Source organism: Dermochelys coriacea, chromosome 1 (assembly GCF_009764565.3).
Source record: "Dermochelys coriacea isolate rDerCor1 chromosome 1, rDerCor1.pri.v4, whole genome shotgun sequence".
Lineage (NCBI taxonomy): Eukaryota > Metazoa > Chordata > Testudines > Dermochelyidae > Dermochelys > Dermochelys coriacea.
In genome coordinates this window covers 139928862-139956198 of record NC_050068.2, presented here as the reverse complement: position 1 = coordinate 139956198, position 27337 = coordinate 139928862, and the positions used below count along the sequence as shown (strand labels likewise).

The 27337-nt window shown below is 43.4% G+C and overlaps 1 protein-coding gene across 2 annotated transcripts in view; it reads left to right on the top strand.

The window, feature by feature from the left end:
• SH3KBP1 (SH3 domain containing kinase binding protein 1) overlaps positions 1-27337 on the top strand; it is a 368642-nt gene that overhangs the window by 24595 nt on the left and 316710 nt on the right. For both annotated transcript variants that reach the window (XM_038386662.2, XM_038386663.2), the window contains exon 2: positions 21633-21790. In XM_038386662.2, coding sequence (XP_038242590.1) covers positions 21633-21790 — 158 coding nt within the window. The remainder of the gene's footprint in view (positions 1-21632; positions 21791-27337) is intronic.

The window sequence follows — 27337 nt, the reverse complement described above, 5'->3', positions numbered from 1 at the left end:
TAGACAGGCCTGTAACTAGAGCTGATCCTGAGAATAGAAGGGTGTGCTGTCTTCCGGGTGCTAAGATACGGGATGTAGACATGAGGTTGAAAAGGATCCTAAAGGGAGTGGGAAAGAATCCCCTAATTATCCTTCATGTGGGAACAAATGATACGGCTAGATTCTTGCTGGAAAGTATTAAGGGAGACTATGCTAGGCTGGGGAAGACGCTTAAGGAAATTGAGGCTCAGGTGATCTTTAGCGGGATCCTTCCTGTTCCTAGAGAAGGGCAACAAAGGTCTGACAAGATTGACTGTCAACAGATGGCTTAGGCAGTGGTGCTATAAGGAGGGTTTTGGGATGTATGGCCACTGGGAGGCATTCACGGACAGAGGTCAGTTCTCTCGGGATGGACTTCATCTGAGTAGGGAAGGAAATAGACTTCTAGGATCAAGTCTGGCCCAACTGATAAAGAGAGCTATAAACTAGGAATTAGGGGGAGATGGTTGGGAGATGTCCAGGTAATCTCCATGCCAGATTTTAGCATTGAGAGGGAAGAAGACGAAGTAGGAAAGGATACAGCCGTGGGTAGGAGAATGTATATAAGGAGCGAGGGCAGTGTGGATACTAGTCTAATAGGTTATACTGGCTGTAGAATGACTGTGCCTAATAGGGTACAAAATGTGAGCGAGGCCAAACAGCAAAAATTAAGATGTCTGTACACCAATGCGAGGAGCCTAGGTAACAAAATGGAGGAACTAGAGCTACTGGTGCAGGAAGTGAAACCAGATATTATAGGGATAACAGAAACATGGTGGAATAGTAGTCATGACTGGACTACAGGTATTGAAGGGTATGTGCTGTTTAGGAAAGACAGAAACAAAGGTAAAGGGGGTGGAGTAGCATTGTATACCAATGATGAGGTAGAATGTAAAGAAATAAGAAGCGATGCAATGGATAAGACGGAGTCCGTCTGGGCAAAAATTACATTGGGGAAGAAAACTAGTAAAGCCTCTCCTATGGTAGTGCTTGGGGTGTGCTATAGACTTCCAGGATCTAATTTGGATATGGATAGAGCCCTTTTTAATGTTTTTAATAAAGTAAATACTAATGGAAACTGCGTGATCATGAGAGACTTTAACTTTCCAGATATAGACTGGAGGACCAGTGCTAGTAATAATAATAGGGCTCAGATTTTCCTAGATGCGATAGCTGATGGATTCCTTCATCAAGTAGTTGCTGAACCGACTAGAGGGGATGCCATTTTAGATTTGGTTTTTGGTGAGTAGTGAGGACCTCATAGAAGAAATGGTTGTAGGGGACAATCTTGGCTCAAGTGATCATGAGCTAATTCAGTTCAAACTAAATGGAAAGTTTAACAAAAATAAATCTGCAACTGGAGTTTTTGATTTCAAAAGGGCTGACTTTCAAAAATTAAGGAAATTAGTTAGGGAAGTGGATTGGACTGAAGAACTTATGGATCTAAAGGTAGAGGAGGCCTGGGATTACTTTAAATCAAAGCTGCAGAAGCTATCGGAAGCCTGTATCCCAAGAAAGGGGAAAAAATTCATAGGAAGGAGTTGTAGACCAAGCTGGATGAGCAAGCATCTTAGAGAGGTGATTAAGAAGAAGCAGAAAGCATACAGGGAGTGGAAGGTGGGAGGGATCAGCAAGGAAAGCTATCTAATTGAGATCAGAACATGTAGGGATAAAGTGAGACAGGCTAAAAGTCGAGTAGAGTTGGACTTTGCAAAGGGAATTAAAACCAATAGTAAAAGGTTCTATAGCCATATAAATAAGAAGAAAACTAAGAAAGAAGAAGTGGGGCCGCTAAACACTGAGGATGGAGTGGAGGTTAAAGATAATCTAGGCATGGCCCTATATCTAAACAAATACTTTGCCTCAGTCTTTAATAAGGCTAAAGAGGATCTTAGGGATAATGGTAGCATGACAAATGGGAATGAGGATATGGAGGTAGATATTACCATATCTGAGGTAGAAGCAAAACTGAAACAGCTTAATGGGACTAAATCGGGGGGCCCAGATAATCTTCATCGAAGAATATTAAAGGAATTGGCACCTGAAATTGCAAGCCCATTAGCAAGAATTTATAATGAATCTGTAAACTCAGGAGTTGTACCGAATGATTGGAGAATTGCTAACATAGTTCCTATTTTTAGGAAAGGAAAGAAAAGTGATTGGAGTAACTACAGGCCAGTGAGTTTGACATCTGTAGTATGCAAGGTCCTGGAAAAAATTTTGAAGGAGAAATTAGTTAAGGACATTGAAGTCAATGGTAAATGGGACAAAATACAACATGGTTTTACAAAAGGTAGATCGTGCCAAACCAACCTGATCTCCTTTTTTGAAAAGGTAACAGATTTTTTAGATAAAGGAAATGCAGTGGCTCTAATTTACCTAGATTTCAGTAAGGCATTTGATACTGTGCCACATGGGGAATTATTAGTTAAATTGGAGAAGATGGGAATCAATAACCAATTCCTTATCCACCTTTTGATGTTCATAAAGGGGAGACTGCAACGGGTCCTACTGAAAGGTGAACTGTCAGGTTGGAGGGAGGTTACCAGTGGAGTTCCTCAGGGATCGGTTTTGGGACCAATCTTATTTAATCTTTTTATTACTGACCTCGGCACAAAAAGTGGGAGTGTGCTAATAAAGTTTGCAGATACAAAGCTGGGAGGTATTGCCAATTCAGAGAAGGATTGGGATCTTGTACAGGAGGATCTGGATGACCTTGTAAACTGGAGTAATAGCAATAGGATGAAATTTAATAGTGAGAAGTGTAAGGTTATGCTTTTAGGGATTAATAACAAGAATTTTAGTTATAAGCTGGGGACGCATCAATTAGAAGTAACGGAAGAGGAGAAGGACCTTGGAGTATTGGTTGATCATAGGATGACTATGAGCTGCCAATGTGATATGGCTGTGAAAAAAGCTAATGCGGTTTTGGGATGCATCAGGAGAAGCATTTCCAGTAAGGATAAGGAGGTTTTAGTACCGTTATACAAGGCACTAGTGAGACCTCACCTGGAATACTGTGTGCAGTTCTGGTCTCCCATGTTTAAAAAGGATGAATTCAAACTGGAGCAGGTACAGAGAAGGGCTACTAGGATGATCCGAGGAATGGAAAACTTGTCTTATGAAAAGAGGCTTAAGGAGCTTGGCTTGTTTAGCCTAACTAAAAGAAGGTTGAGGGGAGATATGATTGCTCTCTATAAATATATCAGAGGAATAAATACAGGAGAGGGAGAGGAATTATTTCATCTCGGCACCGATGTGGACCCAAGAACAAATGGGTATAAACTGGCCACCAGGAAGTTTAGACTTGAAATTAGATGAAGGTTTCTAACCATCAGAGGAGTGAAGTTTTGGAATAGCCTTCCAAGGGAAGCAGTGGGGGCAAAAGATTTATCTGGTTTTAAGATTCTACTTGAGAAGTTTATGGAGGAGATGGTATGATGGGATAATGGGATTTTTGGTAAGTAATTGATCTTTAAATATTCAGGGTAAATAGGACTAATCCCCTGAGATGGGATATTAGATGGATGGGATCTGAGTTACCCAGGAAAGAATTTTCTGTAGTATCTGGCTGGTGAATCTTCCCCCTATGCTCAGGGTTTAGCTGGCTGTCATATTTGGGGTCGGGAAGGAATTTTCCTCCAGGGCAGATTGGAGAGGCCCTGGAGGTTTTTCGCCTTCCTCTGTAGCATGGGGCACGGGCCACTTGAGGGAGGCTTCTCTGCTCCTTGAAGTCTTTAAACCATGATTTAAGGACTTCAATAGCTGAGACATAGGTGAGGCTTTTTGTAGGAGTGGGTGGGTGAGATTCTGTGGCCTGCACTGTGCAGGAGGTCGGACTAGATGATCAGAATGGTCCCTTCTGACCTTAGTCTCTATGAAAAACAAACAAACAAAAAACGACCCTTACCTCTACCCCAAGAAAACCAAAACCATCTCTATTCCTGTCCTATTAGATAGAAAGAATTGTATACCTTCAGACAGAGTTCAGCTAGGGCTCATATATGGTATGAGGGACACAATCTAGGCATTCTCTATAGAAAAGCACAGGAGCATTTATTGCTTCAGCAAAAGCTGAACTGGGTTATCTTTCTGGCCCTGTCACTGGGGTGTGGGCAATTACACACACTAGAGCAACTCTGATTCAAGACCGTAGGAGGCAATGTGCATGCACACCACTCACTTCCTACAATTTCTCCTTTTTGTGGTGCAAGCTTGAAAGATTCCTTTCACTGGGGAGGGTGGTGTGTGTGTGCGCGAGAGAGAGAGCTCGCGAATAGTACACAAAATCCTTCTGGTTTATCTTGGATATACAATGAGTAAAGATAAGCCATATTGGGTCTGACTTATCATCCATCTGTCCCTGACCATCTTTGCTAATAGCTGTTGATGGATCTGTCCTCCAGGAACTCCTCATTCTTTTTTTGAACCCAGTTATACTTTTGGCCTTCGCAACATCCCCTGGCAATGAGTTCGAAAGGTTGGTTGTGCAGTATGCGAATAAGTACTTCCTTGTGTTTGCTTTAAACCTGCTGTCTATTAATTTCATCGAGTGATCTTTAGTTCTAGTGTTATGTGAAGGGGTAAATAACACTTGCTTATTCACTTTATCCTCACAGTTCATGATTTTGTAGATCTGTCATATCCCCCTTATTCATCTCTTTTCCAAGATGAACAGTCCCAGTCTTTTTAATCTCTCATATGTATGATGTTCCATACCCCTAATCATTTTTATTGCCTTTTTCTGTACTTTTTCCAATCCTAATATGTCTTGTTTGAGATAAGAAGACCAGAACTGCACGCAGTATTCCAAGTGTTGGGCATACCATCAATTTATATAGTGAAATTATGATATTTTCTGTTTTAATGTCTGTCCTTTTCCTAATGGTTCCTAACATTGTTAGCCTTTGTAAATTGCTGCTGCACATTGACCCAATGATTTCAGAGAACTATCTACCATGACTCCAAGATCTTGAGTGGTAACAGCTAATTTAAATCCCATCATTTTGTATGTATAGTTGGAATTATATCGTGCAATGTGCATTACTTTCCATTTCCACTGAATTTCATCTGCCATTTTATTGCCCAGTCACCTAGTTTTGTGAGATCCCTTTGTAACTCTTCGCAATTTGCTTAGGAGTTTACTATCTTGAGTAATTTTGTATTGTCTTGCACATTTTGTCACCTCACTTCTCACCCCTTTCCATATCATTCATAAATTTGTTGAACAACACAGGTCCCAGTAGAGATTAAGGGACCCTGCTATTTACCTCTTTTCATGGTGAAAACTGACCATTTAATTACTATTCTTGTTTCCTCTCTTTTAACCAGTTACTGACCCATGACTGCTTAAGAGCCCTTTGGTGAGGGACCTTGTCAAAGGCTTTCTGATAGTTTCTGAAGTACATTGTATTGACTGGATCATCCTTGTTCACATGCTTGTTGACTCATGCAGAGAATTCTCATAGATTGGTGAAATATGATTTTCTTTTACAAAAGCCATGTGTTGGCTCTTCCTCAACATATCATGTTCCTCTATGTGTCTGACAGTTGTGTTCTTTACGGTAGTTTTAAACAATTTGCCTGGTATTAAGTTAGGTTTACAGGCATATAATTGCCAGGATCGCCTCTGGAGTCTCTTAAAAATTAGAGTGTGATGGGATCTCAAGTGTACAACCTGGAACTGTGCTTCTGTGCCTCCTTAACTCTCCAGCCTGGGCGCGCTCGCTCTCTCGCGCGCTCTCTCTCTCTCTCTCTCTCTCTCTCTGCTATGCCAGTGACAAACAGCAACACCCCTCCAGGCCCAGTGATCACTCATCCATCAAATTTGTTGGTCTCTAACGTGCCACAAGTCCTCCTTTTCTTTTTGCAGACACAGACTAACACGGCTGCTACTCTGAAACCATCAGCATGTGGAGACTCACCCAGCTAATTTGCATAAATGCTCTCTAAGCCACTCGTGAATCATACAGAGAGGCAACAGCAAATCACCCCAGCCTTGCACCCCAGAAACATACCGTCTTACACTGCTCAAGACTCTCTTGGATAGTGCGAGCTCATTAATTCGCCACTCCAACAGAGGTTCGTGGACATACAGCAGCCCTTGTTAACCTGAGCTAAGATTCCCCAAGCACTTCAACCCAAACCACACTGTTTTAGGTAAAATATAAAGCAGATTTATTAACTACAGAAAGATAGATTTGAAGTGATAAGTAGAAGGCACAGAGATCAAAGTTGGTTTCATAAGAAATACAATTTAGACTGTTTCTATTTTTAACTTTAGCAGACTAAACAAGATTTGAATCAAACAGCTCTTCTCACCCTAATACATGTTAGACAGCTCACAGTACTTAGTACACAGACTGTATTTCCTTTCAGCCTGGGACCAATATCCCCAGTTCCAAGTCTGTCTTCCAAACCATCTTCCAGGTGTTGAGACGGGGGAGAAGAGAGGCCAAGTGGTGATGTCATCGACCCTCATTTATACTTTCTCTCCAGGTTCTAGAATGATGCTTGCATGGGGGTTAGGCTGCCCGAATTGTGTACGTGACTTTTGTGAGGAGTCCCTGAGAGAGTGGAATCTTTCTGATGGCCCATCAACTCCTGTCTGGCCAGTGATAGTTGTTCCTTTGTTGCTACTGAAAGGCTGTCTGTGAACGTCTCCCAGCTTCACAACGTATTTCAGTAACACATGTACCAATACTTCGTACTTCACTTACAGTGGTAGTACACACAATTCAAAAGGATATTAATATTCAGCAAATCAAGACTTCTTAAATGATACTTCACAAGGCATACTTTGTACAAAACCCTTTATAATCGTATGACAGTGATGAATATGGGGTTTCCAAGATGCTATTTTGAGGTACTAAGTGTCGCACAGTGTTACTTTTAGGTATCCTCCATTCATCTAGTATGGAGGCTGATTTTAAGTGATAACTTTTATATACCACAGTTAATTGAGTTTCAGACCTCTTGGGCAAATACCATTTGGTCTTGGTGACTTGTTACTCTTTAATTTACCAATTTGTTCTAAAACCCTTCTCAGTTGACACCTAACTCTGGGACAGTTCCTTGGATTTGTCACCTAAAAAGAATGGCTTAGGTGTGGGAGACAAAGTTGCATTCTCTGTAGTGAAGACTGCTTCTCCACAATGCCCTGGTTTTTCTGAGTGCTCCTTTTGCATCTCAATCATCCAGTGGCACCACTGACTTCTTGGCAGGCTTCCTGCTTCCAATGTACTTTTAAAAAATTGCTGTTTAGTTTTTTGTGTCCTTAGCTAGTTCTTCAAATGCCTTGTTGGCCTACCTTCTTATACTTGATTTGCCAGTGTTTATGCTCCTTTGTATGGTCCTCACTAGGATTTGACTTTCAGTTTTTAAAGGATGCCTTTTAGCCTCTGTCTCTTTTACTCTGCTGTTTAGCTGTCGTGACATTCTTTTGATCCTCTTGCTGTTCATTTTGAATTGTGGTATATCTTTAGTTTGAGGCTCTATTATGGTATTTTTAAATAGTCTCCATGCAGTTTGCATTTCACCTTGTGACTGTTCCTTTTAATTTCTGTTTAGCTAGCTTCCTCATTTTTGTGTAGTTCCCGGTATTGAAGTTTAAATGCTACTGTGGAGTAGGGGTGTGTGTGTGTGTGTGTGTGTGTGGTTTTTTTTTTTGGCATTTTCCCCCTCTACAAGGATGTTTAATTTAGTTACATTGCAATCTCTATTACTGAGCGATTCAGCTATATTCTCTTCCTGGACCAGATCCTGGGTTCCACTTACGACTAAATCAGGAATTGACTCTCCCCTTTTGGTTTCCAGGACAAGCTGTTCCAAGAAGCAGTAATTTTATGGTGTCCCTAGTCCAGGGTCCCCGACACGGCGCCTGCGGGTGCCACGGTGCCTGTGGATGCCATGGCGCCCACTGGAACATTTTTATGCACCCGCAGGACACCCCACCGCTGAAATGCCACCGAGAAATGTTGCCGTTCCTTGGCAGCATTTCACCGGTGACCCTTATTTCCACTGCCGCTTCTTGGCAGCAGCATTTCGGCAGTGAGGTGTTTGGCACCCGCCGTAATCTTCTGGGAATAGCAATATGCTATTCCCACAAGAAAGGTTGGGGACCACTGTCCTAGTCAATATGGGGATCATTGAAATTCTCAATTACCATGTCACTTGGATTATCCTCATTTCTCCAAGTTTCTGCAGTCCTTATTTATCAATATCCTCATTTAATGCCAGGTACTCAAGTTCACCCATCTTAGTATTTAGATTTCTAGTATTTCTATATAACCACTCTCATATTTTGTGAATATTAAGTTTTGTCTTCACGTTACTTTTAAATGGGACTCGTTTATGTTTGACTGTTCCTCACTAGCTCATACTTGTACTTTCCTATCCTTTTTTTACTAGGATATAGAGTTCCCCTTTTAATACATTCACCTCTAAAGGAAGTCTTCTCCTGAGCTGTGTGTTCTTCCGCATCTGTCAACTTTCATCCAGCCTTTAGTTTAAAAAATTTAGGCAGTCCCAGATTTGGTTGATAGCATTACAGGCATTATACAGTTGAAATGGTTCTGTACTAATATTTTTTCTATCATTCAGATAAATCTTTGTACAGATTTTCTTCTCCCTGCACAAGACTTATGTTTTAGTTTTCCCCAAGTCTTTTCTATACTACTGCTAGAGTAGACGATCATTATCTTCACATAAGTCTCTCTGGTGGGATCCCCCTTCAGAACTCTACTTCTGAGGGAATTCTGTGCCAAAAAAATAAAAATTCTGCACATAAGTTAAAATTTTTCAAAATTCTGTATTTTATTTGTAAATTAAATAAATGTGGAGGCTCCAGCATGGCAATGGGGAGTACAGGCCACTGGCTACACAGAGGTGGGAGACCACCCTGCAGCCCACTTCCTCCTGGGACACGGACTCAGTGGTGAAGCTGCACCCAACCTTGATACAGCGCAAGGGCCAGGACTGCCCCAGAAACACTCTGGGATCTTGCCCCTCCATGACAGGTACACCAAGATAACAAGCAAGAGGGACAGAGTCTTACATGCCCAACCCTGAACCCCAATCCAGATATAGGGCAAGCAGGCTCAGCCCAGCAGGATTTAAGTGTGGAGGGGCTTAATCTGGGGGATCCAGATGTGAGGTGACAGGATTCTGTGTGGGGCAATCTGGGTGCAGGCTGCTCGGTGAGGGAGTCCAGATGCGGGGAGCTCTGGATGCACAGGGGCTCATTGGGGTGGGTGTAGGTGGAATGGGACTCTGCAAGGGGGTCCAGGTGAAGATGGTTGGGGCTCAGCAGAGGGTCTGAGTGTGGGGGGCTCAGCGAACAGGTCCAGGTGCAAGGGGAGTGGAGTTTGGTGGGGTGTTTTGGGTGCATGGGGGCTCCGGATGCAAGGGGTTTGGTGGGGTTGGCTGGAGGAGGCCTGTGTATGGTAGGGGGGGTCCAGATGCCTGTGGGTTGGGCGGATGGGGGAACAGCTCCCTGTAGTGACTCTCCCACCTGTGGCTGAGGAGCAGGGGAGGGGAGATGCACAACTGAGGAGGTTTCTGAGGTGGGTTTGACCCAGTCCCAGCCACTCCTTGCAGGGGAAGAAGTAGTCGCACCCTTCCCCGCCTCTAGCCTAGCTGGGAATAGCAGCTGAGCGCAGTGCAGGGCAGGAGCCTCTGGCTGAGGTGTCCCCCAGACCCATCTCCATCTCCCGCAGTGATTTTACCTCTCCACCGGCTGCTCCAGGTGCCTGAAACGATGTGCCTGTGCTGCTGGGGAGGGTGCATGACCGCTCTTTTGGCTTCCCTGTCAGAAGTCGTTTTTCTGCGGGGAAGCAAAGAAATCTGCAGGGGACCTGAATTTTGCGCATGTGCAATGGCACAGAATTCCCCCAGGAGTAGAACTCCTCCTGTTCAAGAGAGAGAAATGTATAACATATTTATATTAGATGAAGGTTTCTAACCATCAGAGGAGTGAAGTTTTGGAATAGCCTTCCAAGGGAAGCAGTAGGGGCAAAAGATCTATCTGGCTTTAAGATTCTGCTGGATAAGTTTATGGAGGAGATGGTATGATGGGATAATGTGATTTTGGTAAGTAATTGATCTTTAAATATTCAGGGTAAATAGGCCTAATCCCCTGAGATTGGATATTAGATGGATGGGATCTGAGTTACCCAGGAAAGAATTTTCTGTAGTATCTGGCTGGTGAATCTTGCCCATGTGCTCAGGGTTTAGCCGATCGTCATATTTGGGGTCGGGAAGGAATTTTCCTCCAGGGCAGATTGGAGAGGCCCTGGAGGTTTTTCGCCTTCCTCTGTAGCATGGGGCACGGGTCACTTGCTGGAGGCTTCTCTGCTCCTTGAAGTCTTTAAACCATGATTTGAGGACTTCAATAGCTCAGACATAGGTGAGGTTTTTCGTAGGAGTGGGTGGGTGAGATTCTGTGGCCTACGTTCTGCAGGAGGTCGGACTAGATGATCAGAATGGTCCCTTCTGACCTTAGTATCTATGAATCTATATAATCGGTGAGGTCTTGTATGAATAACAATCAAATCATTAATATCAGCATAAATTGTGAAGGCATCAACAATTTTTTGAAGACTAGAAGTGACAACATTCGGACAAAAGTAGCATGAGTGGTCTGTGCTGAGACAGTTCTCCTACCCTGTACTGTGAAACCAGTGAATTTCTATGCACTGCATGCTTATTAGGGGAGCTGGCTTTTGGTTGGTGAATATAATGTAAAACAACCAATGCGCATCATGACTCGTATAGTTAGGACAGAGACTGCTTGCCTTCCCATATAATAGATGTATTCAGGTTAATAAGGATTGTGACCTTTGTCAGTCCCCAAGTTCAGTATCCTTAAAACTAAAATATGAAAGTACAATGATAGCAGAAGATCCTTACATTAGGAAGGCAGCTACACTTATAGGATGTACAGTAATGTAGGTTTATTAATTTTTATTTCTTTTGGAGCTGAATCATGCAAATATTTACTACCGGGTGTAATGCTTATTACTGTGAGTAGGCCCAAAGGAAATTAAGTAACCAGAACAACACACAATTCTGAATTTCCATCCTGTGGGAAACTCCAACACTTCAATGCCATTTCAGGACAAGAACAAATGTTGAACTGACCTGAAACAAAATATTTCATTTCAAATTTGACAGAAAATCAAAAAAAAATTTGGGGGAAAATTTTGATTTTGTGGAAATTGCAATTGTTCCATTAGAAAATTCCCAACCAGCTCTTCACTTAATCTCTCTTTGCTGAAGTCAATGGGACTACTCATAGTATACTCCTGAGGGCATTCTGTGCCAAAATATTAAAAATTCTGCTTACGGTATTTTTTAATATTCTGTAAATTTTATTTGTCAAATAAATGTGGAGGCTCCAGGATGGCATTCGGGAGCACAGGCCAGTGGCTGCACAGAAGTAGCGGATCACTGTGCAGCCCTCCCACACACACCATGACACAGACTCGGCAGTGAGGCTGCACCTAACCCTGATACAGTGGAAGGATCGGGCCTACCCCAGAAACACCCCAGGGCCCTGCCCCTTTGTGCAAAATGCACCAGTTGTGGGTGGGCAGGCAGGCTCAGCAAGGCAGGATCTAAGTGCGGAGGAGCTTAGTGTGTGGGGGATCCAAGTGTGAGTTGAGAGGGTTCTGTGTGGGGCAGCCTGGGTGTGGGCTGCTCAATGGGGGATCTGGGTACGGGGGAGATCTGGATGCAGAGGGGCTTTTGGCGGGGGGGGTTCTAGGTGCAACAGTAATGGGTCTCTGCAATGTGGGTCCAGGTGAAGGTGGTTGGGGCTCAGTGGGGCGGGGGGTGTCTGGGTGTGGGAGGAATAAAGCTCAGCAGGGGATCTGGGTGTGGGGGGGGCAGATGCTGGGGGAGTGTGTCTCAGTGGGGTGGTGAACCAGGTGCAGCTGGTTGGGGCTCAGTAGGTGGGGATCTCGGTACAGGTGGCTCGTTGGGGTGGTGCAGGGCGAGTGGGGGTTCATCAAATGGGGTTCTGAGTGTGAGGGGGTAAAGCTCAGTAGCAGGGTCTGGGCATGAGTGGGTCTGGATGCATGGGTAGATGGGGGAGCAGCTGCCCGGAGAGGGATCCCTCCCCCTGTAGCTGAGGAGTGATGGGTGCAGTAAATGGGGCGGGAATTTGCAGAACTTCCTGCAGGGGGGGGAGAAATTTGGGGGGGTGGACTGAGCTGGCCTCACAGGGAGCTCACAGGAGGCATCTGGCTCCTCGGGTGGCAGCTGCCTCTTCACTGAGTTCTGCGGCACACCTTTTGTACTTCCAGCCCCACCCACTGACTTCCAGCAGGAGGATTGAGTGTGGCATGGCTCCGCCCACCAGGGTTCAGTGAGGGGCTCCTCCCCCTCCGGGTCTGTGGGCAACCAATCCGCCCCACTTCAGGTACTATAAATAATTATTTAGAGGAGTTGTCTGTCTGGTTGCTTTCCTATTTGGGGTCAGTGACTTCTATAGCCATCTTCCAAAACTCATGATTCAGGCTGTCATGTAGGTTGATCTCCCTGAAGTCTGCCAATATCCATCCACGTACCACGTCTTGCCTAGGTTTCCCTCATAGTCAGCTTTGGTCATAGGTGCTGGAACTGTGGCTGCTGCCGCATCCCCTGTCTTTAAACCCATTATATACAGGGTTAAAACTTGGGTTCAGTGGCTCTTGGCACCCCCACCATGCAAATTGTTCCAAAAACAGTCATTACAAGAGCCGTCCTACTGACAAAGCTCTCTGATCTCCACTGGATATGTCCACCCCAACATGGCTTAGCTTCCCTCTACTTGTCTTCAATTGGAGCAACGTGCACTAGCCCCCTTACAGTCTCAAACTAACCATTCCAGGCAGATGCTTTTCAACAATCTTCTTCCATACCACGTGACATCAGTTTAACTTGATGATCATTAGCATGCAGTGTAATATCCCTTTTATGTTTAAAATATTTATTTACGGTATTTTTTTTTAAAATTCATGCTGAAAGCAAGTTTTTTTTGTTGTTTGTTTTTGTTTGTTTTTAATATTCGTCTCTGGATTAGGACTTATCTAACAAGTTTCAATGCAGATTGAATTTTTATGGCCAGATTGAAAACCACTTATAAACTGTATTTATTGTAAAGTGTTGACAGATTTTTTAATTACTGTGCAACTGCATAAATGGAGTTTCTATTTATAAACATGCTATAATAGAAATATTGTGTACCAAAATACATATTCAAGGCCATTGATTTTTAAATAATTGAGCAGCCCATGATAACTTGTAAAAATTATTTAATATTTAAAAAATACAAATCCCGGAAGAATCATGGTCCTCTTACTGAGATTTATAGGTAATGTTACATGAAAAGCAGTATGGTGAAAATTGCTGCTATTTCTGCTCCAAATTTTTAGTTCCATGCTAATAATTTCATTGTTGTGATTAGTTACAAAAATACAAATTACAGCTAAATTCCCCCCCTGCATTTATGCAACTCAAATGTTATCTTTAAGTTTTAGTTAGAGATTTTGAAAGCCATTATTGTCCCTCTTTCAGTTCTGATTTTCTGGTTATATTGTATAGCGTATGGTTTATCAATTTACATGAAACCTACGTGATGTACAAATTGAACTTTAAATTTCCTGCTTGTCATAGAGAAACTCTAAATCTTTCAGTTGCCACATTAACTGCACACTCTAGTTTCAGGTGACAATAATTGTGGTGTGAGAAATCATGTTGGAACAGAAGGTTATATGACCATACGGCTTCTGTTACTTCCGTGGAATAGTGGCAAAGACGTTAATAACACTTCTATTGTGCCTAGACACTTCAGACATCTCCAGAAAGTTGGTGATATTAATTAACATAGTTCTTGCTACACAGTAACAATCTGTGATATTCTTGATAAGATACAGTGGTGTGGGTTAAGGTAGCAATAACTCTGATTGCTTCTCTGAATTTTTGTCATGTTAAAGTTCCTTTTACTCTGACTAGGTCTTTTTGGGGGGATTTCTGTTTCTGTTCAATAATGGCAATAAATAGGGACAGGAACTAGTAAGTTGCCATGACCAATGAGGGAAAATTGTTGTGTACTTACCAACAAAAGTCTGTTCTCTCAAGTTCTTGTAAATAGCTGGAGGTTGCGGGGGGGGAGAGAGGAGGAGGTGTAGATGTGACGCCTATAATTTAATCAACTGTCTTCTGTCACTCCACATTCTTCAGAAAAATGTATCTTAAATTTATGTGAAAGACTCCTGGTGCATATAATAGGCATTTAAAGTTTTGTTTCATAAACCCAAAGTAGCAAATAAAAAAAACCCCCAAAACCTCTGTCCCTGATAGAGTAGTAGTCCCAGAAGTCACCTACTACAGGACAGGCCCAACAAAGAAAATAACAGAACGCCACTAGCCATCACCTTCAGCCCCCAACGAAAACCTCTCCAACGCATCATCAAGGATCTACAACCTATCCTGAAGGACGACCCAACACTCTCACAGATCTTGGAAGACAGGCCAGTCCTTGCTTTCAGACAGCCCCCCAACCTGAAGCAAATACTCACCAGCAACCACACGACAGAGCCACTAACCCAGGAACCTATCCTTACAACAAAGCCCATTGCCAACTCTGTCCACATATCTATTCAGGGGACATTATCATAGGGCCTAATCACATCAGCCACACTATCAGAGGCTCGTTCACCTGCGCATCTACCAATGTGATATATGCCATCATGTGCCAGCAATGCCCCTCTGCCATGTACATTGATCAAACTGGATAGTCTCTACGTAAAAGAATGAATGGACACAAATCAGACGTCAAGAATTATAACATTCAAAAACCAGTCAGAGAACACTTCAATCTCTCTGGTCACTCGATCACAGACCTAAGAGTGGCTATCCTTCAACAAAAAAGCTTCAAAAACAGACTCCAACGAGAGACTGCTGAATTGGAATTAATTTGCAAACTGGATACAATTAACTTAGGCTTGAATAGAGACTGGGAGTGGATGGGTCATTACACAAAGTAAAACTAAAACTATTTCCCCATGTTTATTCACCCCCACTGTTCCTCAGACTTTCTTGTCAACTGCTGGAAATGGCCCACCTTGATTATCGCTGCAAAAGGTTTTCTCCCCTCTTTCCTCCCCCGCACTCTCTCCTGCTGGTAATAGCTCGTCTTATGTGATCACTCTGGTTACAGTGTGTATGGTAAACCCATTGTTTCATGTTCTCTATGTATATAAATCTCCCCACTGTATTTTCCACTGAATGCATCTGATGAAGTGAGCTTATGCTCAAATAAATTTTAGTCTCTAGGGTGCCACAAGTACTCCTTTTTCTTTTTGCGAATACAGACTAACACGGCTGCTACTCTGAAACCTGTAGTAGTGAGTTCACTTTGTCAGTCTCTAACAGGGATGTTGATGATTGGTTTTGATTCTGTCTCATGGGGTTTTTGTTACAATTTGGATTGACAGTTGTATAATGTCATGCATAGCTGATCATGTTGGCATAGGAACGAACATTCAGTTTTCAGATCAAAATAGCTTGAATTGCTTTGGTGCTGGATTTCGTCTCCTCATGTCAGGGAAGGAGTGCTAAGGAGAGCGTGCATTGCATCTTGGAGGAAAAAAATGGTTAACTTGTCAGGGTTAGAGATGTGTTTGACATTATTGAGTTATCTTGTGCATTGTTTTTGAAGTAAAAGTTGCTGAAAAAAGTTAAGTAGTCCAGTGATCTAGGGCTAGATCCTGTACTCCCTAGTGTCACTGAGAGTTTTCCTCTTGCCTTCAGTGGGAGCAGGTGTAGGCCATTAATGCATAAGCAGAGCTTACAAGTGAAATTAGTTTGACCTCATTGTCCATGAGATGCTTTTCTCCTCTCCTAAACCACTGTGCAATTTAGGATGCAAGCCTTTGTTTCAGAGAGATCTAGCACAGCAGATCTCCACTTGAAATCAACGAAAGTTAGGCACCTAAATATCTGTGGGGATCTAGGTCAAAATCCGCTCCCCTCCCCCCCAAAAAAGTTGGCAGAATGTATTATTCAAAACATGTTTTGAAATATGGATGTGCAAATCCTTTAGTATGCTTTTAAAAAGGAACTTGATTTAATAACTGAAACTCGGTCCTATAAATTTATAAAGCACTGTTAGGCTTTTATATGCTATTTTTGATACATGGGAACTTGAATGTCTTTTTTTTTTTTTTTTTTTTAAAAATGTTATTTTTCATTAGTTTGTTGCAATGATTTTCACATTCCTTAGATTTACCCTATTCGCCACCCTCCAGAGCTGTGGATTTCTTAGCTTTTTTTGAAAAATGCTTACAATTATCCAGTTTCTGTGAAATTTCACCCTTGCTGTGCCAGCTGCTGTTTTGTATACCATCAAGTGTCACACACTTAAAAAATAACTTTGGAATTTCCTGATAGGATGCAGAATTTAAGAAGTATCAGTGAGCAGGAAGTTTCCTGGGGAGGACACATCTGTGTTTAATTAAATTTAACTTCTGTTTCAAAAAATTTTCTCACACTTACGGTTGCAAAGATACATGTTCCAGTTCCTCTGCAGCAGCAGCTTATAGCTTCCCCAAGCAGCTGCAAAGTCCAATTAACAGCAGTATGGTCAATTTTACTGGTGCTATTCGGAATAAAATAGTCATATCAATTTTTACACTGCTGCTTGGGCGCAGCATCAGAAGCAGGGACTGGAATTATTTATGGAGAAAGAGGATTCAAAAATAAAGACTAGGAGAGTTTTGTACCATATTGATCCGTTTCTTTCACTCTTCTTCTTGCAGCAGCCAGGGAATGGGGAGGCAGTGTAATTTGAAGAGTCAGTACTGGGAGTGAGCCTAGAGTTCCTACCCTTCATGTCTCTTTCTCTTCTTCTCTTCACTTCCCCCTCCCTGGTTTTTGGAAAGGTTCATTCATAGCAACTGAGAGGAGGCCTGTCCACCTCAAGAACTGCAGGCTGGGGGGTGGCTATGACAGAGTTACATACTCCACTTCCAGCAAGATGAGGATAGAGGCTAATAGGTTTCCTTGGAGAAGAGCAGAAGGATCTGACACCTACCAAAGGGACTTCACAAGCTGTCGGACCTGGAGGCAGTTGGGCCATATTACAGAAGTAGGCTTTTTTAAAAGAAGGGTTTGGGCCACACAAGCTCCTGCCCTCATTGCCTGGACCAAAGGCTGGAAAAAATTATTTACGGCCTACAATAGTGACTTCCTCTTTAAACCCTGAAGTCGCCTGAGTTCTAGCTATCTCGCCAGGGCTGCAGCATGGATATGCTTCCCAACTAACAGACCACTCAGCCCACCACAAGGGGATATATGCATCTATGAACAATATGGAAAATTGGTAGGACCCTTAGTTAGGTGTCTGATTCAAGCTCTGATTGAAAGTAAATTCTTTATAAGAAATGGTATTGGACTTCATCTCACATATGTTACAGGTCTTGCTATTTGTTTTACAGGCAGTGGGCCCCTTATGGCCTCGGCGCTGTATTGTTGGTCTCTGTGTGTACGTGTTTCTTTTGTTTTGTGATCCCCATACAGGGGCTGGAGGTTCTCACCAGCAGATCTTTCTTCCCAGATCCCTGAAAAGGCGCCATGACTGATAAATTCCCTATCTTAATGGTTCCCCAGGAAAGCTAGCAATGGCATTCTCATAATCTGTGGTCTCACGGGTGGACCAAAGCAGGCAACCAAATGCGAACTATCCAATGAACAGAATTGTCCTTTAGACTTTAGCCTCCAGTGCAGAAGGAGCAAGATAACTTCACCATTATGCATTAAAATAGTTTATTCCATCTCTAGCTTCTTTATGATGCCCATGATCTCACTTGTCGGTATTTTGGATCGATTATGATTAAGGCTACGTTTTTGTCACAGGTATTTTTAGTAAAAGTCAGACAGTTCCTGGGCAGTAAACAAAAATTCACGGCCAGTGACCTGTCCATGACTTGTACTAAAAATATCAATGAATAAAACTTGGGAAGGGGAGCCACCTGGGGGTGGGCGGCCAACTGCTTCGGGGCGGGGGAGGGAGGCGGCGGTGTGCAGCCTGGACCCCACTGGTTCTGGTGGGGAGGGTTGGGGCTCGCAGGCTCCCTCGCTGATGCCATCCATCCCCCGCAGCTAGAGTTTGGGTGTGGGAGGAGCCAGGGAGTTGGGGCACCGGATGGGGTGAGGTGGGCTCTGAGTGGCACTTACCAGGGGGGTGCCCAGAAGTACCAACATCCCCCTGGATCAGGTCCTAGGCAGAGGAATGGCCATGCAGCTCAGCGCATTGCCTCCGCCTGCAGGCACTGCCCCTGCAACTCCCACTGGTCACGGTTCCCAGAGCCCGCTTCACCCTGTCCGGTGCCCCAACCCTCTGCCTCCTCCCACACCCAAACTCAGTAGAGTGGGGGCCTGAGACTGCCCTACGCCTGGTGCAGGGGCTGCCTGAGCCAGACGTACCGGCTGCTGCAGAAGTCATGGAGGTCACGGAAAGTCACAGAATCCATGACCTCTGTGACAAACTCTCAGTCTGAATTATGATGCCAAATGGTGGCTGTGATGTCTAAGTCTTGGTAGGACTAGAAATCTTTAATTATCTAATGTGAGATGAGACTGTAGTATGTTTTGATGAAAGGTCTCCAGGACATTCAGAAGTTCAAGGTGTGTTGTGGCCTTTAGCCCTTGGCCGAAAGCAATCATGCTCTTCTCGCTATAGCTAGGTAATATCTCTGTCTGTGTTAATATTGCCCAAGAAACAAGAAAATGGGTGTATATGTGTGTGCGTGTGTGTGGTCTTTGGGATGGGAGGAATAACCATATTCTCTTATCAACCTAGTTCGATGTAACGTTCTATCCCTTTATAAGTTAGGTGGAATGTTGTTGGGATTGTCTTGCTATCTGTGGTGTATCGCAATCTTGTCTGGGCCAGTGGGGTTTCGCTCGCCCTCATTTTACAACTGTAAATTGGTATTTAACTCAAGATGGCCACCTGGGCTTTAAATTTCATAATCTAAATTTAACACCTCTTCGCTGGTCCAACTACAATAAGCTGTGGTCAGAGTGTGGCCTCTGACCAAGCTGGGTTTCTTGGGTTAAGACTGGAGACATTCTTCCTCTCCGTCTCAACTTCACCCAGAACTGGCTGCTGGAAGAAACAGCCAGTAACGTGGTGGTGTTGCCCCCTCTGGGCCCTGATTGGATTCTACTTGCTCATCACCCTTCTAGATCAGCAGTGGGCAAACTTTTTGCCCCAAGGGCCACATCAGGGAATAGAAATTGTATTTCTATTGTATTGGGCCATGAATGCTCACAAAATTGGGGCTGGGGTGTGGGTGAGGATGAGGAGTTTGGGGTGTAGGAGGGTGAACTGGGCTGGGACCAAGGGGTTGGGAGGGAGAGAGGTGGATCAGGGCTGGTGCAGGGGTCCGGGAAGGGGTACAGGTTCTGGGTAGGGGTGTATGGACTCTGGGGTGGGGCTGAGGATGAGAGGTTTGGAGTGCAAGAGGGTGCTCCGGGCTGGGATTGAGGGGTTTGGAGAGTGGGAAGGGGATCAGGGCTCGGGCAGGGGGTGCAGGCTCCAAGCGACGCTTACCTCAAGTGGCTCCCGGAAGCAGTAGCATGTCCCTTCTCCAGCTCCTATGCGGAGACAGAGCCAGGCATCTCTGCACGCTGCCAAATCCACAGGCACCGCCCCTGCAGCTCCCATTGGAGTGCGTAGGAGCAAGAGCAGGGCCATGCCGCGGCTTCCGGGAGCTGCGTGGTACGGCCCCGACCCTGTGCCCCCGCTGGAGCAGGGACAAGGCGGCTCGACCGTGACCCTGCGCCCTAGCCGGAGCGGGGCTGAGCCACGTGATGTGGCTCGCAGGCCAGCTTAAAACATCTCCGGTCTGCTGGGTTCTGCTAGCAGCTGATCCTGGATGGCCTCTCTAGACAGCTCTTGAAAGAATGAACTCACTCCTCTTTTTCTTCAAAAGGCCATCTGAGGGTGGTGTCAAGGTGACAAGGCCTCCAGCAGGGGGCAACAACACCCTGTTCCTGGTTTAATGGTGTATGTTCCTTTAGCTTTGCCAGCTGCCGTGATTCCCCGAGAGAGCATTCACTTTCATGATGTCTAACATGGCACACACAGTTATCTGCACAGAAAGGAGATGCATGTGGGTATTTCTGTTCCTGCTGCTTCAACCTCTTGGGGGGTAAATGTTCTCCAGAATGTCCTTAGAGTACGATTTCCCATCACAGGAGATGGGGCTTTTTAAATGCAGCTATTCCAGAGATTCTGGCATCCACTTTTCTTTTGGTAGCTGCTGGGAGAGCCTCTAGAGATAAGAATAAAGTAATTTTGGTTAGGAGGGTGGTTTCAGGGGTGAAAATAAGTGAGAACAGCACCCAAGGGAAAATGCCACAATTGTTCTAGAATGCCAAAAAACAAACACAAGCAAACAAACAAAAATTTCCTTCCACCATTGAGCACCATCTTGCTAGTAACAGAAAAATTAATTCCTTCTGCACGGCTTGCCTCTGATATGGGCTTTTTTTTAAAATTTTTTTTGCCACAGTAAGTCAAATACTAAATATTTAGAAAATTTACTGTACGCCTCAATTCCACACAGATAGAGGAAGAGCTCAGTGATATGGTATGGGGGTGGGGAGAGAAACTTTACCCATTTCTAATAGAGCTTATACCTGCCATTATGAATTCCCTAGGCCCTTCCAGTGGGAGATATAGATATACACGATATCGACATAGATATTTATAATATAATATGAGAGAATCTGGGGGGGTTGGGTTTATGGAGCTTTTATTCTTCTGGGAAAACAGTAAGGCATACTACCTGGCATGATGAAATACTGGTAGAGGAGCAGCAACAAGTGTGTGTGTGTGTGTGGGGGGACATTTTGGAGCAATAGTAATATTTGAATTTCACATCCTCTGATGCATTGTCATTTTGCAAGTGAACATCAATTTTTCCTCCTCAGTGAAATCCTAAGAGAGTATATGTACAAAACAAAGCTTTGCCAGGCTGAGCTCTGCATTTCTGAATACATCTTGCTTATAGAGGGATTGTTATAGTGAAATTTAGCATCCTGCAGAAATTTTAATAATTGCTTCTGGGGGTAGTAATGATGTGCCTGGCAAACTGAGTAAATGACTGTGGTTTTGAATGGTGTGGATTTGAACACCATTTCAGAATAGTACGGAAATAAAGCAATTTATAAAGTAAGAGGGAGAAAAAACATAATTTTTTCCTAGAAGTAGACACCAGTTTGTAATGCTTATATCTGAATGGATACTGCTGCCGTGACACAAATTGATTTTTTTAAATTAAAAGATAAATATAAAATAAACTGATTCAAATTGCTGTCTGTCAACCAGTCATAAAAGGTTTCTCAAAGGATCTCCCCCCCCAGCACTCGTCCCTAATATGATGCTGTTGTACGAAGTCTTCAAGGTTAATCTGATGCTATTCCTGTTGCTGAGCAGCTGTTATCGGGTTGGTTGGTTGGTTTTTTCTTTTTATCTCTGAAGCCATGAAAACTTTAATCAACCTGACTGCAAATAAATACTGTCTCTAACTCTCTGCAACATGTGGCTGTTTCTTTTTTAGTGGAGGCGATAGTGGAATTTGACTACAAGGCTCAACATGATGATGAGCTGACAATCAATGTAGGTGACATAATCACCAATATCAAGAAAGAGACTGGAGGCTGGTGGGAAGGACAGCTCAAAGGCAGAAGAGGTTTGTTCCCTGACAACTTTGTAAGAGTGAGTACAAAGTGAAACAGTTCTTGTATATTGTACTTACTAGCTTGTATTGTTTGACTGAAAAGCAGTTTTTTATATCATGCTATTTTTTTTTTTAAATCATGTTGCATTACAAAGTAGAGAATGCATTTATGTGGATATCTAGTGTAGGTACGATATCATTAAAATAAATAAATAGACAAACCTTTTTCCTGATCTGCAGTGGTTATTGCAACCCCATGGTCTGAAAACAAAATTAACTTTTAGGACACAGCCGTCCTCCAAAACTCAGTTCCTTGTATGACTCACACTGTTTGTAATATCTTCTCTCTCGTATACTGTATCTATTTATAGATATCTAGAGTGCATTATGGTGTGATGTAAAGGCTTTATCACAGGAGAGGGCAAACTACGGGCTGGATGTGATCCATCAGGGCTTTCAATCTGGCCCGCAGGATTGCCAGCCCCATGGCACAGCAGAGCTAAGGCAGGCTCCCTGCCTGCCCTGGCCCCACAACTCTCCCGGAAGCGGCCAGCACCACATCCCTGCAGCCCCTGGGGGAGCAGAGCGCTCTGTGCACTGCCCATGCCAGCAGGCACCAACCCCCTACAGCTATCGTTGGCCAGGAATAGGGAACCATGGCCAATGGGAGCTTTGGGGGTGGTATTTCCCCCCCCCCCCCCCGTGAGGGCAGCGCGCGGCGGAGCCACCTGCCGCAGCCCACCCCCAAGAGCCACTGCTGGATATGTTGGCCACTTCTGGGAGCGGCGTGGGGTCAGAGCCTGCCTTAGCCCCACTGCATGCCATTGCCACCCTGGAGCTGCTCGGGGTAAGTGCTGCCAGGCCGGAGACCACACCCTGTATGCCTCCTATTCCCCAACCCCCTGCCTTGAGCCCCCCTGCCGCACCCCTTCTGCACCCCAACCCCTTGCCCATAGCCTCTTGCTGCACCCTGCACCTCTTCTGCACCCCAACCCCCTTCCCTGAGCCCCCTCCTGCACACTTCACTGCACCCCCTTCCACACCCCGCACTCCCTCCAGTAACCCAGGCCCCTGCCCCAGCCCTACATTCATGGCCCCGCATACAATTTCCCCACCCACATGTGGCCCTCAGGCCAGAAAGTTTGCCCACCCCTGCTTTATCAGCATAAGCTTGGGATAGATGCGTTATTCACAAATAGTGAAGCTATGAGTGAGTTATGCAGATTTTTTCCAAACAAATGTCTTTATAAACTTTATACCACAACTCCTGTTCACGTTTCTAGAATGTGCCAAATATGGTGCAGAAATATTATTTTTAGGAATGTTTTCAAGTGGTCTTTAATATTTTGTGTGGAGGCTCTTTATTCCCCTCCTCCTGTAAGAGCATCTACCCTGATCTTGTACTGGGACTTGCAAGTGGGAACCCATATGCCTATACTGAGTCTACTTGGTTCAGGGGTCCTTGTTTGCAGATCTTGATGTAGCTTTGAGGCAACAGTTACTATGAACCTATCTCTGTAGGAGTCAAAGGGAGGCATAATAACCAGAATAAATTACTAAATTAGCTTTTCTAGACACCAATATTGGGATTTTCAAGACTGATATTGCAGCCCTTAAGGGTCTGAGAGAATGTCCCCTTTCCAATGGTATAAAGGTACTGTTTCTAGCTGTGCAGAGCCATTGCATGTTGGACTTCAAACATATAAAGTATCTGTTACTGATGCAGGATTGAATATTGTTCCTTGTAGTCCTTGTCAAAGTGTCATTTTTTGAGTAGTGGGTAGGAAGTTCTACATTTGGTTAAAGGAGGAAGAAACTATTTTGTGGAAGTTTTTTTTTTTTATTAAACTTCTTTGAAAGCTTCTCAAATCCCCCCTCCCAAAAAAAAAAAGAAAAAAATGTTTGAGGTCTGTTGCAGACAATGGTAATGTTAGTTCCCCCCCCCCCCCCCAAAAAAAGGTTGCAAGACTTCTATAATGGAAAGTGTTAGGCAACCTAAGTGTAGGGGTTGCTTGCCAGATTCTCCTATAATACAGTAGGACCTCAGTATTATGAACACCAGAGTTACAAACTGACCAGTCAACCACCCACCTCATTTGGAACTGGAAGTAAGCAATCAGGCAGTGGCAGAGACTCCCCCACCCCGCCAAAAGCAGTGCAATGTTAAATGTAAACCTCTACAAAAATAAAGGGAAAGCAGCGTTTTTCTTCTTCATAGTAGTTTTTAAAGCTGTATTAAGTCAATGTTCAGTTGCAAACTTTTGAAAGAACAACCATAATGTTTTGTTCAGAGTTACGAACATTTCAAAGTTATGAACAACTTCCATTCCTGAGGTGTTCGTAACTGACGTTCTACTGTATCTGTTTTGTTACCTCCTGTACTTTCTAAATGATCGCAAACGTAAATGTAGTCAAATGATCTCAAAATTATACCATTTTTCTCAATAAAAAAATTTAAGGCCAATATAAACATATACATTACATGCAGTATCAATAAAACTGCAGTTTTTGCTTAATCAGCATATAAAGCTGTTTTCTAAAGAACTGAAAACCAGATTACACATTTGCTCTTTCTCATAGTCAACCAGAACACAGGGTAAAATTTGCTTTTTCCTTTGTGGAACCTTCCCTATTCCAATTGGATACAACTGTAATAGGAAAAAGGTTTTGACATACATTCTTAAAAATGCTGTGTGAGAATCTCAAAAGTGCATAACCTCACCTGCTGCTTCAATTTGTTTTATCCATAATACTCCTTAAACTTGATAGAACTACAATTCAGCACGGACATTGTCATGTTGGGAAAGCTTGTCAAGCATGATAACCATTGCAAATAAAATTAATACTAGTATATAATATACTCACTCATGTTCATTGCGCCTCTCTTGAATTCCTTAGGATTCCCAAGGATGTTCACAACAATATCAAATAGGTGTAACTTGCTTTTGGGAGCTGTGTTCAAAATGATCACTACTTTTTCAGTGTGTCTTGATGTTTCTGGTATGTGGCATCCTACCCTACTTCAGAATGTGAAAACAGTTGCTCTCAGAGGTGAAAATAGTAGTAGCTCTTCACAGTGAAACGTTTTACATATATGTTCAAATACTTGCGTAAAGGTTACATTTCACCTGTGAGTGGAGGGGCTGTGACAGGCCTCTAGTACAGGGAACTGCAGCTATTCTTTTGTGCCAAAGAAGGATGAGGAGCAGGCAAACAGGATTTCACTCCCTGCAGGCACTGAAAGTGGGTTCAGTGCCAGTTGCACATTGCCCATCATGGAAGGTTTTCATGGTTTAGGTATGGGAAGGGTAGTAGTATGGGCACTGAGTCTGTGATTACATGGATTGGGTGGCCATAAAACATGTGACAGGATTGCAGAAAAGTCACAGCCCCTGTTTAATTCAAGCATTGGTATAAGGGCATTGGAGCTACCCTACTTGTGCCTGCAAACTGGGAGATGGTTACAGTGAGGAATTTGCTGCACTGGACTTTATAGGAGGGTTGGAGATTGTAGGCATACCTACAATCTGAAAATCTTGGCTTTGTTAACCATAAACCTCCTTGATCAGTACGTGCCATAATACTGACAAACTAGTTTATAACAAACAAACAAAAAAAGCACTAAAGAAAAAAATAGTTATTGTAAGGTCACAACAATAGAAATATGTCTGCTGTACAAAGGAGATTGCATGTCATCAGAATACATATATGCAAGGAAGCTTTTTTTTTTAATGGAGAGGCATCCAAAAATAAATATTTATACAAGTCTAGAGCAGGGGTTCTGAACAATTTTTTTTTTTTGGTGGCCTCATAGTGCGGCCGCCATCTCTTGCTGGTGGCTGCTCTGACAATTTTTCCTAAAATACTTAATTAACTTTCGGAAAAACAAATAAATATGCACCTACATACATACAGGATTTTTTCCCAGACTCAATAATAAAAATAATGTACAGTTGTATCTATTCTTTACTGGACTTAAACAGACTAGAAACAGAAATAAGGTGTTTTGTACGTTCTTGTCCTTTTTTTCTTGTCTTGCTTTTTTTGGTTGCTTTTTTTTTTTTTAAAGACATGCTAGTTACTAAGTTTGCTGTGAAAAATGATGTTAACAAACATACAGATATCACTTTTCACAGCAGACTTATTCAGCTCCAGCAAGCCCTGTATGGGGAAGTGGATATGGAGGCAGCAGGGGTGAGGGACCTTGGGGCCTGAAGCCCCGTGGTTGGAGCCTGCCATCTACCACCCAAGGGCTGAATCCTCACCCCACTAGCCCTGGCAAGGTGGGGAACTCACTGGTAGCCTGCTCCTCCAGCTTTTGTGTGTCCAAAGGTGGGCAGGGTCCAACCACTGCTGGCAGCCCTGGGGTGGGGGCCGCAGCTTTGCCATCCCCCATCGCTGCCTAGGAGTCTGTGACTGCAAGAGAAGTCCCTGGTGGCCTCATGCCTCATCCATTCATGGTGGCTGCATATGAGAAACGCGGGTCTAGAGCAAGAGGAGGATGAGCAGTTCTGGTTATTACATTTTAGACCAGTCCTGAGATAAACATGTAGATTGGGTTGGAGGGATAAAATCTGGATTATGATGGAAAATGTGCTCTTTAATATGGTTATGAGAGCATCCCAGACTCATCAGGAACTTTATAGATACCTAAACCTTGGGGGATTCGGCAATCAAAGTTGCTTAAATCATATAAAAATTAAGTAATATGTGTGGATTCCAGAAGTGCAGTTGGAAGGGGGTAGAAGATTGTCAAGAGAGAATAGGGATGCTTAGGAGGTAAAGAGAATGAAATGTATTAAATCATGGTTTGGGGGAGAGTGGAGAAGGAAATTAAAAACAGAATATGGGGCTAAGAGCAGGTGGCACTGGAAGTACTTTTTGAAGTACCTGTAACCAGAATGAAGTTTTCATCTCCATAGAGTGAGAGAAGAAAAGACTAAAAATACAAATTACAAGAGAATATTCTAATGAAGAGACAGAGAATAAAAAGACAGATGTGAGAAAGAAAGGGGAAAGGAAAGCGGGTGATGGTGTTATATTTACAACTTCAGTAGCCTTATTCATCAAGGGACTTTCACTACGAAGTTACAGGAAGAGTACTTCCTGCTCTTGAATCTGCAAGCCAAATGTACTGAAAACATACAAAACAGCCATCAAAAACAAATGCTGTAAGTGTAAGTTTTATAGGGAGAGTAGAGGGGCATATTTGTAATAAATGACCTTCAGTTCAATGGAGCAACTATGCAGGTACTTAAGATATTGTTTTCCCACTTCCATGTTTTTGTCTATTGTCAAGATGTACATCTGGTCTAGTGAAAGATGACGTGGGAAAAGTTTGTCTAAATATGTGTGAAAATATTTTGTTCCTCATTCAAGATCTAATTTTAGATTCTGCTGTCAACTCACTTCTGTTACTATAAACAATGATTCAGTAAACTGATATTTTTAATAGTGTTTAAGAAATATCTCTTATCCTTTTATGATTCTTGCCTCTCAGATTTCGCAGGTGGAGAGGTATAAATACAAACAAGGAGAATCTTCTCCTCCCTGTATCTGCTCTAATACCCCATATCCTCCAGATA